Source organism: Anopheles arabiensis, chromosome 3 (assembly GCF_016920715.1).
Source record: "Anopheles arabiensis isolate DONGOLA chromosome 3, AaraD3, whole genome shotgun sequence".
Lineage (NCBI taxonomy): Eukaryota > Metazoa > Arthropoda > Insecta > Diptera > Culicidae > Anopheles > Anopheles arabiensis.
The window spans coordinates 23,725,281-23,742,589 of NC_053518.1; the positions used below are offsets into that span (position 1 = coordinate 23,725,281).

The 17,309-nt window shown below is 44.6% G+C and overlaps 1 protein-coding gene across 1 annotated transcript in view; it reads left to right on the plus strand.

Moving 5' to 3' along the window:
- Window positions 1-17,309, plus strand: part of LOC120900316 (protein tiptop) — a 174,060-nt gene that overhangs the window by 98,208 nt on the left and 58,543 nt on the right. Inside the window, exon 3 of the mRNA XM_040307141.1 lies at window positions 1,350-1,418. Within this exon, the coding sequence (XP_040163075.1) occupies window positions 1,350-1,418 (69 nt within the window). The remainder of the gene's footprint in view (window positions 1-1,349; window positions 1,419-17,309) is intronic.

Consider the following 17,309-nt stretch of genomic DNA (forward strand, 5'->3'; position numbering starts at 1 on the left):
GAAGGGGGAAGGCACAATATCATGTTTTGATTGCTACCGCATATCAAAGTGCTATAAATTATACACATTAAATTGATGTTTCAATTACACTCGCAGGAATCCCCGATTCAGACGGCATGAAATTTAATTAATGATATGTAGATTATTTATCTAATTGATTTGGCGACTTTAATGAGCCATGCCCGCACAAACGCGACGAGAAAGCCATGTGTTTTCCGCGGTGCGAAATCAGGCTGATATGATACAGCGGCCCAATTGCACTGTTGTGCTGTTTTCCTTCTTTTTTTTTGTGCAGATGCCGGGAACATGTGTATGCATTCGATGCTTCTGCTGCTGCTGCTGCTGCTACCGCCAAGTGTTTCATTGCTTTCTCTCCAACCCCAGTTCCCAACCTTTTGCCGATCGATGCATTTTTATTATTTTTCCAATTGTGTGTTCCGCCCCGCTCCTCCTATCCAATCGAACATGGTTTTCCATTTTTCTCATTTTATTTATGCACTTTGATATGAAACGCGCTGTCCGGTTTATGTTGTGGCAGCTCGGAAAATGAGCCAACCCGGTCCCGCTCCCGACCTCGCTCGCTTTATTTGTGCATCGACCCTGCCGGCTCATCCCGGGGTCCCGTGTCACGCCCCCGGAACTGGCCGTTATCACAATTTGTCATCGAGAGCAAAACGAGACTTCTGATAATTAACGAGATGGAATGAAGTGTCGTTTTCATGTGTTTTTATGATAATTAACCAGCGCACATGTCTTGTCACAGCGCGGGCTGGCAACTGGCCAGTCGAAGGGCCGCTCACGCATTTGAAGGGTTCTCGAGGTCGATTGATACACTGAAGCAACGCCACTGCCATTCACGGGCAAAGCGCACGGTAACGGACACCAATCGACAGGCCTGGACAAGCGGGATTGTCACCATTGCAAACCAGGCCGGGGGAGGCAATGCAAAATCCACTTTCCTCACACCTGTACACTGGGAGAGAGAGAAACACATGGGAAAACATAAAAAAAAGACCGTGCGCACCAAATGAGCAAATAACTAGCCCGACCGCGAAAGGCACTGTGGCGAACGGTGGTGCGCTTTTGAATGCTCGTTTGGGAAGGAACTAACGGGCCCCAGCTGTTTCTTGCTGCCTCGCCGATGCGCCTCGGGACTTAATTTACGGCGCAACATAAACAACAGCACCAAATTACAAAAGAATTATGTTGACTGTGTATAACAGTGGAATTTTAACTTACACAAAATCAGTATTTGTTTTTAGAAGAAACGCTCAAAATATGTCTTATAGGAAATATTTAAAAAATACACTTTTTCAAACCCATTTTCTTGTTCTCACTCTCAATTCCAGACACATCAAAACCATCAAACCTCAACGTGCATTCAACCGAACAACTTGTCGCCGATGATTTCCCCCAAGGTACGCACATACATCCCATACATCGGATTCACTCTCTCACTCGCCTATATTCCGCAATCCGCCAAATTCGAATGCTTCACCTCGCCAAAGCATGAACCTGCCCGAATTGATTGAAATGTGATTCAAATGTCACGCATAGGAACAAGGCAAGAGAGATCGGCGCCGTCTCCTTCAACCCTATTTAATTTATATCAACATCAAATTCATTCGCCACGCTGGCCACCGGTCTTGTACACCGCCGACCGTAAAGCGAGGGGATTCGTGTCGTGTGCGCGAGCATCGTTCGTTTGATGATTTGACTAGGGACATCCTAGTATGGGTGTGTGTGTGTGTGTGTGTGTGTGTGTGTGTGTGTGTGTGTGTGTGTGTGTGTGTGTGTGTGTGGTGGGACTGGGAGGGTGGGGAAGGGGGCAGACAGCGTCACTGGTAGTGACGCTGACAGCAGGGACATCTTTGCGCGCCGGCACGAACGCAACACGAGGAATCAATGGAGCTCGGTTAATCTACACCATTATCCAGTGCTGCTGGCTGTGTATGTGTGTCTTGATTAGAGTGTACAGTTGTACACAAAATCATACCACTTGAAGGATGTCATGTTTTGATGATTTTTTACTGGATCATACACACTAGTTTAAGATCTTCACTAATCAATTCGCTTCTGAAGGCAACACTTCAAGAAAGCATTCTTATTATAATGCTCAATTCATTTCACAAATTTGAATCTATTCTCTAACACTGTACATTATTTGGCCACCATGTATGTGTGACATTTGCTTCGTCTTCGTCGACCTGCCATTCGTCTCAGACATGCTTCCATCAGCTCACTTGCTCACATCAGACAGATCCTGCGAGGGGTGGCGTGATAGGTTAAGGGAAACTGATTGTCGATGACATAAGCCTTAGGCGGCTTAGCTCATGCACCCATCACACCCGACATCCCACGGCATACGCGTATGAAGTTCTCCCACAACTTCCTTATCCTACAGGGGAAAAGCGTCTTTCACTCGACTCTCGGCTCCAACCAGAGAGCTCAACAACTGTGAGAGATAGAGCTAGGACGGGCTGAGTGATGATGCTTCACTGTTTGGAATGGAAGTCAAATCCAGCCGGAAACCGATTGATGGCTATTAGTGAGTTCCCCCGTTTACACCGACCGGCACCGGGAGGGGCAGATAATGCTCGTCACCAGCGCAAGGGAGGAAGAGCGCAGAGAGCAGATGAGAAGGAAAGTGGAGGAAAAAACCTTTTGCGAAGGGAGAATAAACACGTCACTGTCAGATCGCATCCGTCAATCCGCTTACCTCCCGGCACCGTCGCGACATCCTGTGCGGGGTGCGGTCCTTTTGTTGAACAAGGTGCGGAAACAGCGCCCATACAGCCACGTATGACGTCGTGGTACGATGGTTGTTGCGGTGAGATTAAAGTGGAATATAATATTTCATGCATCGGGCTGGCGTTTGTTGTTCTCGGTTGCAAAGGAAGCGTAAGGAATGATTGGATTGAGGCTCAAAATTATTTGTCGGTGAAAAGTGGACGTAAAATTACTTAAACCAAGTTAATTAAATGATGAAGAAAGCCACACTAGTGATGTGTGAAATGATCTTTTAGGCCAAAAAAGGACTTCTTCAGTCATCTCAGGACATCCTTTAAAACAACTCTTCATTGATTGGAAACGGCAAAAGAGTTGTATGCTACGTCTAATGTATCCTTCTAACGAGTTTAATGTCCTATCCTGCCCTCCGTTATTCTCTTCCCATGTACATGTACGCCCTAAATTAATTTAATAGCAGACTAGGGGTGAAATCAATGCCCGCAGACACACGTACAACTTCCTGTGATCATTTGTGGCCCGTAAGAGTGCGAGGGAATGGTATTGTAAGCGTACGCTTCCTGAACCAAGCAGATTTAGCGCGCGCGCGCTCTCTCGAAACAAAACGAACAAAAAGTGTATCGAAAAAATTCAATAACCTAGACAAACACAAACCGGTACAAACCGGCGGCAGTCGCCTTGGCGCTGGCCCGCTCGGCTTGTGGCAGGTGTCGTTTGCAAACCTTTTCAATAGGAGATAAAGCTTCCTGACTTGTACCACGGGCGCGGTTTGGTACATATATTTATGAGTACACACCATTTGCACCATTGTAAAGTCACCGCGTGGCATATGCCGCCACGCTGTTGTCCTTGTTTTTTTGGTGAAACAAAAACCACCCGAAAAGAAGACGCGAATAACATACGAGAGAGTTAATGAAAAGCCGAATCACTAAAAACAATTCGACTGGTTTTGATCAAAGCGAAACACATACAAACCCACGCTCAGTAACATGTATCTGCTTCGGGGCAAACATTGGCAAATATTAGGGACGATGCTGGAGAAAGAATAGAGATTCCTCAGAGGGAAGTGGTTCGGGGGTGGTTGATTATAATAATGAAAATCCTAGTCTTGGGAGATATTCATTTGGAATGAATTATTTCGTGCTAGTACATAGAAAAAGATTCCTTTTTTTCATTTGCAAAGGATAAGTTATGACGGAAGCACGTGTTGAAGAGATATTCACACTAGTGATGTGCTCTCTGGAGCGCACCCACGACTCCGATCCGACTCCAACTAGTTCGTAAGTTCGATTCCGAGAACGGCAAAATGGAACCACTAGATCCGCCCGGATTCGGAGTCATTCAGAGTCGTTCGGAGTCGTTCGGAGTCGGAGTCGTTCGGAGTCGTAGTCGTTCGGAGTCGGAGTCGTCCGGAGTCGTTCGGAGTCGTCCGGAGTCGTTCGGAGTTGTTCAGAGTCGTTCGGAGTCAACAGGAGTCTGTGTGCTAGTGATCAGACATTTCCTTTAGTTGTTTTTTTTGTCTTTCACTTTGCGCGTGCACTTCTTATACAGGCCTTTGTTTCGAAGGCCAACCTCGGCCGACTCCATACGTTTCCAGATGACTCCGTCTGTAGCCAATATCGGATGAATCCAGAAGACTCTGGACGGCTCCGAAGACTTCGAAAGATTCCGAACGACTCCGAACAACTCCGAACGACTCCCAACGACTCCGAACGACTCCGGACGACTCCGACTCCGAACGACTCCGGACGAACCCGAACGACTCCGAACGAACCCGAACGACTCCGGACGACTCCTGGTGATTCCGGGCGATTTCAAACGACTCCGAATAATGCAGGGCGGATCTACCTTCCGGAGTCGATTCCGAATTTATCGGAGTCGGATCGGAGTCGACTCCGGATTTATGCCAACTTTACCCATCACTAATTCACACAGATCTGAGAAGCAAAGTCAGCTAAAAATGCGCATATTTGGCTATGTTAAAGCGAAATCTTGAAATAAATTCTGCTATTCTGTTAAGAGTTTAAGTGTCATTAGAAATAAAAACAACATTTCACATACAGCTTGACTCCAACCACAAGAACTATTTCATCGCAAGACATTTCAAAAGCATCTCAACACCGACGCCTTACGATCACCCCCCTCAGAGCAATGCTACAGCATATTTCACCAAATCAGAATTCTAAGAAGATCACAAACCCGAATGCCACGGCGGCATGATATATGCAGCGAACACCGTGCACACACACACACACACTCAAAGGTGTATGCAAATAAGATATTAATGAGCCACTTCAGTTGTGAGAGCATAATTCCTCAACACAGCGGGGAAAATTGATCTCGCTTATGATATACAAAAATGAGGCACCAGCAAGGCAAGCCTGGATGTTTCGTTGCTTTCCGGGGCCGTTGTTTTCTGTCCTTGTCTTCATTGCTCGTTCGCTTGATGAAGCGGAGGCATTCTTGTCCGTTTCTCAGATTTATATTTATTCACCTTTTTTTTTTTTTTCGTTTGTCGATCTTCCACTTTGGACGGATGGAAGGTTGTGTTGATTATCGCAGCGAGGCTCCCAATTTCCCGTAGTCGCCACATCAATCGTGTGTCGGAGGATCGATCCAAAGCAGCCACAACAACACACACAACAACAACAGCAACCCCTTTAGGATAGTGGCCATAGAGTGGTCTGATCACATTTTAATGAATGATAAACGTGGCGCTCGATATAATATCGTGTGCCCCGTAACAGTCGTGATAGCGCGAGTTTTGAGAGCAGCAAGTTATCTTCGTCCGTCCGTTCGTCCGTCCTTCCCAATGGCGGTCCCAACGCCGAAAGGAGTAACGGGGCCAAACCAGCGAGTGGTGGTTTATCAATTTCGAACAGGAAATAATATCCCGTGATTTATGAGCGGGTTGAAGGTTTGTCACCAGTAAACCACTCCACTTCATTCAGTTTTTTGTCTCAAAAATTCGTCCTACCCGAAAATGTCGTCTGCGAACGACCGCGTATCGTCTTTCCACTTTCGGGACCAGTTCCATCCCGTGAAAGATTTGAATATGTGTCCAAAGGGCAAAAGAAGGAGAGGGAGGGAGGAGTGGCTCATATAGGCAAACATATGCGATAATTTTTCTGAAAAGTCTTTGCCTCATCTTTGATTCTGTTCCAGCGGTGCCTTCCATTCACCGAGGCCTTTGCTAGCGGCATTCGCTCCCGGTATCAGGATTTACTGGCATGGAGATGGATTTTTGATTAAGGCCTGACCGGTTAATATTTAATTAAGGTGACCAGCGGCGCGCGATAGACGCCAGCACGGCACGGCGGGGCAGCGGCAGCAGAACGGCAAGGGTCTCAGTCTTTATTTTGTCATTTGGTTTTCTAGGGTTTTGGCTGAGGATAGAGCCGGCGGTTTCTCTTGTCAAATTTTCGTTCATCGTGCCTGGCCGCTCGTCTTTTTTGATTATCTTTATGCTGAACAGGGATGGTTGACTTAATAGAAAGCATTCATTCATTCCGGGCTCATTTTTGGAGGGGGCCTCGTTCGACCGGATCAATTTCCCACGTCGCGCGTTCGTCTTCTATCTAATAATTGCCTTTTTGCGTCTGGTTTGCGTGATGAAAGAGGTGGCCACCATCGGTTCGGAGATCTGGGATGGAAATTAATTTCTGCTTCTTGATATATGTATGCACGAGCAGGTTCGCCTCCCGATCTCTCGTCGCGAGATGACAATAACAGAGGAGCAAAAAAAAAATGAGCGTGATTTATAGACTGTTTGGTGCTATATGGAAGCTCATTTGGTGTGTGTGTTTTTTACTGCCCAATCTTGACCTGTTATTTAAAAACAAATTCACTGTCTAGTAGAAAGGAGTAACAAACAATGCAACAATATTCCCTTCCAAAAAACCCTTACTAAAGACATGAGAAACCTTGAACCTTCTGGACAGAACAATCCACAACATAGCTCACTTTATGAATAAAGGAAAAACCCCAGCTCAAAACGAAAGTGTTTTCCCATCCCGAAATTACCTGTACATGCATATGCGCTGGTTCGCGGGCTTGTATCGCTGGCTGGCTTGCTTCAAGCGGCAGACAGTAAATTGAGCACGATTAATTGACAGATTGTCAAGGGCTAACTGTATCATTAGGATTTGCATCTTGCTTGTCATTTGTCAAAATGTAAATTTCTCTCTCTCTCTCTCGCCTTCGTCCAGTTGTTCAAGCATCCAGTTCCCCTTTGCCGGAGGGCATACCAAGCCCCGTCCCTGGGCGTAGTGCAGAGGGCACTTCGGGCTCGTCGTTGTCAATGTCGTCGATGTCGCCGCAACCGTTGAAGTCTTGCAAGAGACAAAGAGATAGAGTGAGAGACAGTGTGTGCGAGAAATCCGTGTTCCGTGCCGTGACGATGTTCCTATGGCCACATCCATCCATGTCCCTATCAAGCCCTACCTAGCGAAACCTCACGTCGCTCACAACGGCAGCAACAACGACGCTCTTGATGACGGGCCTTTTATAGAGTTGCCCGGCATCCTCCCTGTCTTAACTTTTCTCCGACTCGGATGTAAACTACCAGCAGCAGTAGTGGTGGACGTGGACGACCAATTTTCTCCTGGCCAATCCACAGACAGACAACACAGCGGCGGCTTGCAGTGTGTTTTTGTTGCCCTCCCCAGTCTTCAGTCCGCGTGACTTCTCGGCACTCTAATGTAATTTGTTTAGCGTGTCAAAGATAGCACACGGACTCGGTTTCGCGTCCCGCTCCGAAGCGCACGGCGAAAAAGGACCTCAGCTAGAATGACAATGCCCTGCACAGACGTACTTGTGCTTGCAGTGAGGATGGAAGGAAGGTGACCGTTTTCTTTCCCTCCACTGGCTGACAGGCTTAGAATACGCTTTTTTCCAACGCTACTGCACGGGTGGATTGAGCTTGCCCGGAACACGCGGGGACTGACTCTGTAAATGCTCACTGACACCGGGAGATGTTTTGCTGTAAGCCCCGTTTAGAAGCCACGCTCTATGCGCTACCGAACCGTCGCCGTACCCGGGTGAGGTGGTATTGTTTCGGAATGCAAAACATTGTTCCAAAATCAACACATCTATCATGCTCCCCGTGTACCTTTGAGACACGTTTGCGATCTGCTTTGTTGCATAAATTTGCTCTCACTCATTCACTCACTCACTTACGGCCGACCAATTTAACGGCAATCGGGGAGTGCGGTGGCCAGTTTACAGCCTCAGTTTATGCTTTTTTTCTTCTCCCCTCCCCCTTTTATCGTTTAACAGCACCACAATAGGACTTCATAATGCTAATTTCTGACGTATTATGATGCACATCAAGGTTGATGCGAATTCTACCCGGTTGTGCTGCTTCGTGTTTTGCTGTTCGAGTTGACAGATGATTAAATGCCTTCCCTTATTGTTAACAAGCTTGTAATGTGTCAGCTGACTGCATAACGTTGTGCCTTAATTAGGCAAGCAAAGCGTTAAGAATGCTGCCCCTAATTTAAGAGGCGTAAAGAGTTAATCCTTTTTAAAGCGGAAAAAGGCGTTCAACGGAACGAGCAGCTGAGCCATTCATTATTCATTCGTTGGGAGGGTCTTCTCAAGATTTTCTTATCATCTTTATACCTTTTACCTCTATACCTTTGTAAATGTTTACTTGAAATATATCCATCACCTATGAATCATGTAAAATTACAAAGGATCAAACATTAAATCACCCAAAATGCTTGTTGTGTAAAGTTATTGCATTTTATCCTTCCTTTTCCTCCGATCATCCCTCAATTCCCCTCACTCACTGCAAACAAAATTAAATTTATCAGCATTCACCTATCAGTTGTTGAAATACTTTTCCTGACTTGATCCAATTACACCTTCGGCCGATCGTTATCCGATCGGCCCCCGACAATGCCAATCAAGATCAAATCATATCACTTTCACATGGTGCAACCGAGACAAACATCGCCACTTTAGCGCAGCAAGCTGCACGGGCGCATGTGCTAAATACAGTTACGCGTTACAGTGGTCGTTATCGCTAGGTTCCAATCGATGATGATATCTCGTTCGCTCGATAAACTAGTGCAATAAAGACATGATTCCGTCCTCAACTCATTAACTTATCACCGGCTACCGATCGCATTCGGCAGAGCGTACCCGATCGGTTTCTCCGTTTTGTGAACGCTTCCAATCGATCGTGTCTGCTCCACCGGTGCAATCCGGCTGCAATCCCGATAAAGGGAAATAAATTGGCGCTTCTCATTTACATCGTATTTAGAAAAGAGCTCAAAGTTCTTCACATGTTTCCTGCAGTTACATGGAATGATCTGTGTGCGATCAAGAAATACGATAACGATCTTCACACCTAACTTATGTTGTATTTGCGTTCAGCTGCAACAAAGTATGACAGAAACACAATTGTGATACCCGTTTAATATTCAATATGCAAACATTTATTCAGAATAGTGAACACCTTCGTTATTATTTGTTCATTTAAGGGGAAAACGCCTTAATTATAATTTTATTTGAATTATGTCGACGTTTTGTTTGCCTCTTATACATTAATAGTATTTTGGAATTATGCATGAATGTTCCACTGAATGCTGTTAGATAAAACCTAAAAAATAAGTAAAAGTATTAGGCAAGTTACAAATGTAAAAAAAATTGTCCATATTTTAAATCATTTTCAAATTATAAACAATTCTTAATGAAAATGAAAAATAATTAAGTTAATTGCATGGAAAGAGTGCTATTACATTGCATTTATACAATAAATATAATCCTAAAAGACAAATATAAGAGAAAGAAACGTAAACAAATGTAAAAAGCTATTCAATAATGCATTCCACCTCTGCCGTTACTACGGCAAAACCTATTTTTTTATATTTATCATAATTTTTATAGACAATAATGTAATATTTATATTGAAATGGTTTAAATCTATTCCCAAAATATTGTTTTACAATTCTCGTGGCTATGTTTTCACAAAAAGAAGTTAAATTGTCTTTTTTACAATACTTTTAATTGATCTTCAGTAAAATAAAATTAATTTAACATCACAACACATTCTTCCGTATTCCTTGGTTCATATAACACCAATAAATTCATTTAGATTTCCTATTTGAACCTCATGTTTATCACTCCCATGGCCGTTAAGTTAACTGTGGAGTTAACCTACACCACACCTACGATTTCCTGGTGGGGTTTGTTTCTGTCCCGACTTTGCTCGTACACGTACACGTACAACCGCAGCCAATTGCCTCACAAGCCATCTATGTCCGTCTAATGTCGGTAGCATAAATTTCTTTTCCCACTACACCGCACATACCAACTGTTCCAGAGCTAGAGCTAGAGCCCGAGAATCGTCTTTCTGTATCATCATAAAAGAATGTCAAATTCATATGGACAACGTTTCAGTCAAGGATGATTCTGTCCGTCTCTGCTCGTACCACGCTCGCACACCACACAACACACACACACGACCATGGAGAGAGCCTGTCGTCCTCCCCGGTGCGGAAAATAAAATAAATAAAGGAAATAAACTAAAATAAGTACGAATGTAATGTTTTTGTTATGTTCCCGTTTAGCAGCAGTTGCCTGTCGTCCTGTGGGTCGTTATCGTCGACGTACTCCCGGTCGGTTGTCTCATTCGCTTCCACTTTCTCTCTCGCCACTGTCCCTTTTCCACGATCAAAACAATCCCGCTTCTTCGTCACAGCCATGCCATGCTTTGTTCGTTTGAGATTTTTTGTGCTTTTTTTGTTGTTGCACTGTCCTGTGCCCCGGCACGCTGGTGGGCAATATTTAAAATAAATCTTAATGATACAACAGTGTTTATATTTGTCACACTGCGCTAGCCCACATGTCCTGGTTGCCTGGTGTTCCCGGGGAAAGGACTTCATTGGGCGGCGGTGAGAGGGACTCCGTTGAGAGGGAACGTTCGGCTTCAAATCCCGTGCGCCACGGGTCCCGGACTGGGCCTGACCCAGGGAAAGGAAGACTACGACCCGCACGACGACTCCGGGACGAAATTCCTTCGAGCGTCAAGCTGTCTTGTCAGTGTTTGTTAGTTTGCCGCAGTTGAGATGAGAATCTATTATGCAGAAAACAGGACAACGGCGATCTCCGTCTCTGACAGCACTGGAAGCAATGATTCCTCCGCGCGCTTTGTTCCACCACCACCGTCACCACAAACGGGGGTTTGGTTCCGCTTTCTATTCCCACCCCCAGAAGCACTAGCTCAACCTCCACCCTCCTCCTCACCGTACATTAGATTTTTTGAGATACGAAAGCGACACAAGGCACATCCACAGTCACTCCAGAAATGTTTTCATTTCAACCATTCTCTGAATCAACGACTTCACTGACATATGCAAGCTTTTTACGAGTTTTTGCAACCGCTCTCGAGCTCAACAAACCGCTCAGAGGAATAGTGGAGCCTTTTTTCTGTGTTTGTTTCACCACCACTACCGCCCGCCCCCACACACACATACACATAACAAACACACACTGCGCACAAATGTATACTACCGACTGTGCTTTGGTACAACTCATCAAAAACCGTGTTGTGTATGCACTGTTCTGTGAACCAGCAGTAGCAGCAGCAGCAGAAACAGCAGCCTCACGTCTTTATAGGCACGAATAGCACGAAAGGACATGACAGGACCGCTTTAAACCCATTCAACACATGTGTGCCGCCGCCGCCGCCGTCCCCATCAGCCCAAGACAACTTTTAGCCGCTGGGAAGCGGAGCGGTTTTTCCATTGTGTGCTGGCGCCTAGAATGTGCTAAATTAAGAAGTGAAGCATGTAGCAGCAACATTGTGAACTGGTTGAACCGCTGACAGTAAATTGCTTTCATGTTACATTCATTAGGATGCCGAGGACGGCCTAATGTGAATACTTTGGGACAGTTTTGTTTTACGAAAGGAAGATATTTTTCTATACAAAACATATTTAGGTGTTCATTAGTAGATCTTTGAAGGCGTTGAAGATCATTAAAAGATCGCTTATTAAATGAGTATTTTTTTCTGTAAAAATTGCATCAACAATGGATTGAAGTGATTTCCATCAAAGAGGATCGATGAATGTATGATCATCATTACAAACAGTCTCCATTTAATCATTAACATTAGTTTTAATGTATCTCTAGATCTGACGAAGTAACCAATGTGCTGTCTGTCTGCCTGTCTGTGCTGATCCATTGCATTGCAATTCGATTCCGTGACATTCCTTGCCGTAATCCCGCAAAAAACTCGCATCCAAACTGCCCAAAGCTCCCCAAAACATCAACGGGATCATACAAAATGGGGAATAATATTTATGTTTGGCGTAGTCTTTTTTCCCATGTTTTCATTTCGTCATCGTTTTGCCGAAACTGTCTGTTATGTCTATAAACAGCAGTAACGAGTGAAAAGCGCCCCAGCATTCATATCAGTCCAAGCGGGGTGATCTGGGTAATGTGCGGAAACCATCCTAAGTTGAATCCGAACACTCACATATTCGAATCGACGAATCGAACCAGTTTGTTTGCTTTTTAGCCGTTGAACCTATTTCCACATTCACTCTTTCCTGAGCACCGCTGTATGACGGTATTGTTCTAGCGATGTGGGAAAATTCTGTGTTGTTGTGCTTCTTTTCCACGATAACGTTTCGGCAGCACAAACATTGGCCAAAAAGGAAGGGAATTTTGATTTCATTTTACCATAATCGTGTTTATCTTCGAAACATCACGCGGAGGAAAACAAGATTCTGCCAGACTGACCAGCCGATCGATCCCATCTATCTTCCGGCGTGTAGAGTAAGGCGGAAAATGTCATACATGTGGACATTTTTATCGATTGCAGGATTTATCGTTTTGATTCATAGCGAAAAAATCAGCTGAATGTACACAACCCGAATCATGCGATGGATCAAACATTTTCGCTATAAAACAAGCAAAAGTGCAAACGGTCGCAGCTATTCGGCTGGACCTATTTATTTGCAATGAATTATTCATTTAACTCTTACCCATGGCGGCTGTAAGATTGTTTGTTTGTATCATAAAATATGTTACTAATAATTATTATAATTGCGACGCAACGTCACACAGTGATGCCTATAAGCGCCATTAAGCAATTGGGAGGAAAGAAACTAAGCCGTTGTTGAGAAGGAAACAAAAACAAAATTTTGATTCAAATTAAAATAAAACAAATTAAATTTCAACACAAAATTCATCCAACAATGTACCGAACTAAGTACATTAAAATAACCAAAAAAATTAAGCTTTTTACAAAAACACACCTTTTCAACCAAAAACCTATCTTGCAATATTTCTATTATACAAATACCACATTCATATCTGCAACAAAAGAATCAGAAGGCACAAAAGCAAAGAAACAAAATAAATCTTTGTCAGACAAACCTCAAACAGAGATAGAAATAATTAGTTTCCTTTTTTTGACGCTTTCGCTATATAAATTTAGCAAAAGGGTAGTATCGGCTTTGGCCTATCGCAAACCTACAAACCACAAAAGAAAGGTAAACGACCTACCCAAAAAAACACACTCCCAAAGACACAAAGAATGATTTCCAAACGATCACACATACGCTATCGAGTTTTGGTATCCTATCGTGTCTGCATAAATAAATCAAAAATTAATTAAAAATATGTATCGTTACGAGGGTTATGGTCGTGGTCCGGGATCCGGCCAAGAAGCCCGCACACACATAGACACACACATTAGGGCAGTCCGGTTGCGCAGATGTATTTGTTTGATATTTTTCACTGGAAATTGGAATATCTTTCATCTTTGCAGCTCAGGAGTTGGGGTGAGTTTTTGGAGCGAGCGGATATTGATATTTTTATGATTTCTATAGACGTTTTGTGCTTCGCTTCGTTTGCTTACCTGCAATGAAACATTATTTTCGCACCGTACGAAACGAATCCCGTTCCTCCCGTTCCTTACAATCTTGTTTGCCTAAAACGAAAGGCACAACAATACGCTTCATCTTTGCGCAAAGTATCCTTTTTCCCATAAATTGATTAATTTAAAACAACACAAAAAAGAGGAGTGGAAATAACCCAACACGCTCACTCCACGCTGATACTCCGTGGGACATTCAGTCGTAATCAGTCGAAACCCAATTATTGCTTAAGCTATTATGTGATTTCGCATAAATCTCCCAATGCATCAAACCGCTGCACCACAACATGACACAGGAGATTATGCACACACAACAACAACAACAAAACGAGGACGAAGGCATCCTCTCCAAAATAAAGTAGCCTTTCGTTCGCCTCTCACACTCATGCCACACGCTCTTCACACGGCTGTATCGCTAAATTTATTGTTTCAAAGCAGCAATCGCGTCTGCCTGCCCCTTCACGTCACACTGTGCACGTTCGCTGATCCTTCCAAGGTTTGCGTTCTTCTTCGCTATCATTTATCGGGCTTCCGTTTCACCTTCGGCGTGGAATTTGTGTCCTCATGCCCGGCCAAAACTTGGGGAATTGGGAGGTGGGAATGAAAAATACGTAGGAAGCGGCAATGAAAACACTGACGAACGTGCTTTTATTTTCCTTACCCAAACCCCCCATCACACACACACACATACACACGTATGCACATGATTTTGTTGAAGCGAAAACAACGGGCGAAAAAAAACACAAAAGAAAAATTTACGGCGGAATCTTCAGACGCTGATAATGTCCAAAGATGGCATGTCACGCGAGGGGCGTGGGGGGAGGAGACTCTCCATGTGAAGTCCCCCCCTCATTCGCGTCTTGTCCACGGTTGGCTAGCATGAATACATCCCGAAAAAAAGAGACCACATACACACACACAACACGTAGTACCAGGGCTGCCCCATGTATATCCCGTGCGCTGGCTGGGCATGCAGTATCAACTAACGACGGTATCAGTGTTTGGTTCATCAGCAGCTTCTCCAACACTGAGAGCACCAACCACCGCCACCATCATCACGCGGGCTGGCTGGCTCAGGAAAGTTCATCTTATGGCTGCCTGCGCCTGCTGCTGCTGCTGCTGATGCTGCTGCCTGGCTTAGAGATCGACGCGAACGAACCGGGGAACGACATGGACTGCATTAATTTATGGAAAAGACAAAGACATGGAATTGATTTTAGTTTGATGATAGTCGATAGTGATGGGTCTGGGATTTTTCTTTATTCGAGGCGGGCGATAATCAATTTCTCGTGACTCGGCCACTATTTGTCGCATGCCCGGTGCCCGAAGGACGTGACAGAAGGGGTGTGAGGAAGGTGAGTGAGGGGTTAGTGCATTGGAAGACGGGGGGTGGAGCGGAATTTGCAGTATCGAAATGGAAGACACAAAGCCTTGCGCCCAGGCATCGTCCTTATTGTTTGCGTTTCGCTTCATTTTGCAGGACATTATTTGCAAATAAGGTTTGGAACCAACGCTTTGAAAGTAATTACGCGGGAGCGTATGGGGATTTTTCGTTGTATGTTGAGTTATTGCTTGATTAAGTTTAAAGTTTAATAAAAATATAAATTTAATAAGGAAATATAAATGCTCAAAAAAAGGCAAATAATATAAAACAAAACCACAAACATTTTAACGGCCGTAAAAGGACATATTTGGCAGCCAGATCCTGCCAAAAGTAATGGAAAAAACCTACTAACTTTGTATTTATTTAGTAGTTTTTTGAGATTAATTTTCAATAAAATGCTTTACTTTAATAAATATTAGAAAATATATCTTGCTGTTCAAACGATTTAATGATCAAGTGAAATAATTATTTAATCAATTAAATAAAACGCCTACTAGGAATATACGATTGACACCTGTCAAAAGCTGTTACTTCCTGTCAATTCAAAACGAGAAGTTGAAGTAAGGCTTGAAAAGGGAATAAAATAACACATGTTTTGTATTTTTAATTTTAATGTATAGTTTAAATGTGAATTCCACCATTTGCGGTTTAGTTACAGTTCAACTTCAATTCTTCTTCGAAACAATAAAACAGAATACGGGAAGGCAAACGTTGAAAGACAAAACACCAAGCCACATTAGTAACCTGATCTGTACTTTATATCTGTCCCAATCAACCCCGGCGCGGTTCAATCAACGAATTATTGCACCAGAATAATTCACACACAGCTCCACCGCGTCAATAAACATTCCCCCATCAGCAACAACGTCTGCTAAAAAAAAAATCGCCCTCTTGCTTATGCATCCCCATGTTCCTGGGAATGATTGCAAAACTCACCGCAAATGACGCTCGATCAATTAGCGGAAATAAATACAATCACCTGAGTGCACATGATATCTTCATTCCTTTTATCGGCCGCCACCGAAAAGGCCCTAAAAGCTTCTGCCGCGGCTTCAGCGACCGCAAACTGCCGGCATCGCGAAGTTCGGTGCAATCTTTATAGCCGGCACGGCACGGCCGCGCATTCACCGCAAACGCCCGTGCAGCAACCCGTGAAACTGTCCCGTCTTATTATCGACTGCTCACCATCGACGCAGCGGACGAAGATCGCGCGCGCGAGCAAACTCGCGGGCCTGAAAACAGCAAACCCTGACGTCCTGCGGTACCACCGCACCGAGATCCGAGGTTAGGATCGGTGGTAGTAATTATCACGTTTGCAGCCACGCCGCTGCCGCTGCCGTGGCGTGGTCGTAAATGTTTGCGCGAAACACGCGCAAACGAGTGATACCGCGCCGCGTCTAGACAACCCGAAACGAAACGCCGTGGAATGTGGGATTGCCATTTGCATGCGGCGCATTTACACCGCAGGCAGCTGCGTTCATCATGTTTATACCACACGGTCACTCTTTAATTGCCGTCTTTCGCGCATTTCGCTCCGCGCCGTCGGAGGAAGCGCCTGAAGATGGACGGAAAATAATTAAATGTTACTTCCCGCGCGCTATAAAAACATCGATTTTATACCGTAAAAAGCCAAATTTATGTGGCTTCGGGCTTGATAAAGCGGAATAATTTTTGGGACAAGAAGACACTCTTCAAACCATCCCCGATAAATGCCGTCCGTCCGTCATGCGTGGACTCGTCAACTGCACCTTGGTCAGCGTGGGACAAGCAGGGCAAGTTCTAATCAGTGAAATTATTGGCATTATTTCTTCCACCCCGTTCGACACTCATTTTGCTGATGTCCATCCTATTTACTTTGCCAGCGCTGCGATGGAACGACCCGAAAACAGCTAACGTGAACAAGATCTTGGGCCATCATGAGGCCCGGCTAAAACGTTGTAATGAAAATCGTTGGTCAGCGCAGTTCGATAGAGGAGAGGCAGCAGCAACAACAGCATCAAGAGCACGACGATTGGGGTTTGAGGCAATGGCACCGCTATCGCTATTTAGGAGAAGATTACAAAAATTGTCCTACACGTGGGATTTGTTGATATTGATATAGCAGATGCTGCTGCTGCTGCCTTTGGACGAAACACTGCGTTCTCTTGCCCATTCCCCATCGATGTCCGCAATGACCGACGAAGGCTAAACACAACCTCGTTCGCCAGCCCGATAAGGATGTGTGAGAGTTCTTGGGATAACTTTGCCGGGAGACTTCGGTGACCATCGGTGCAGAAAGGGTAG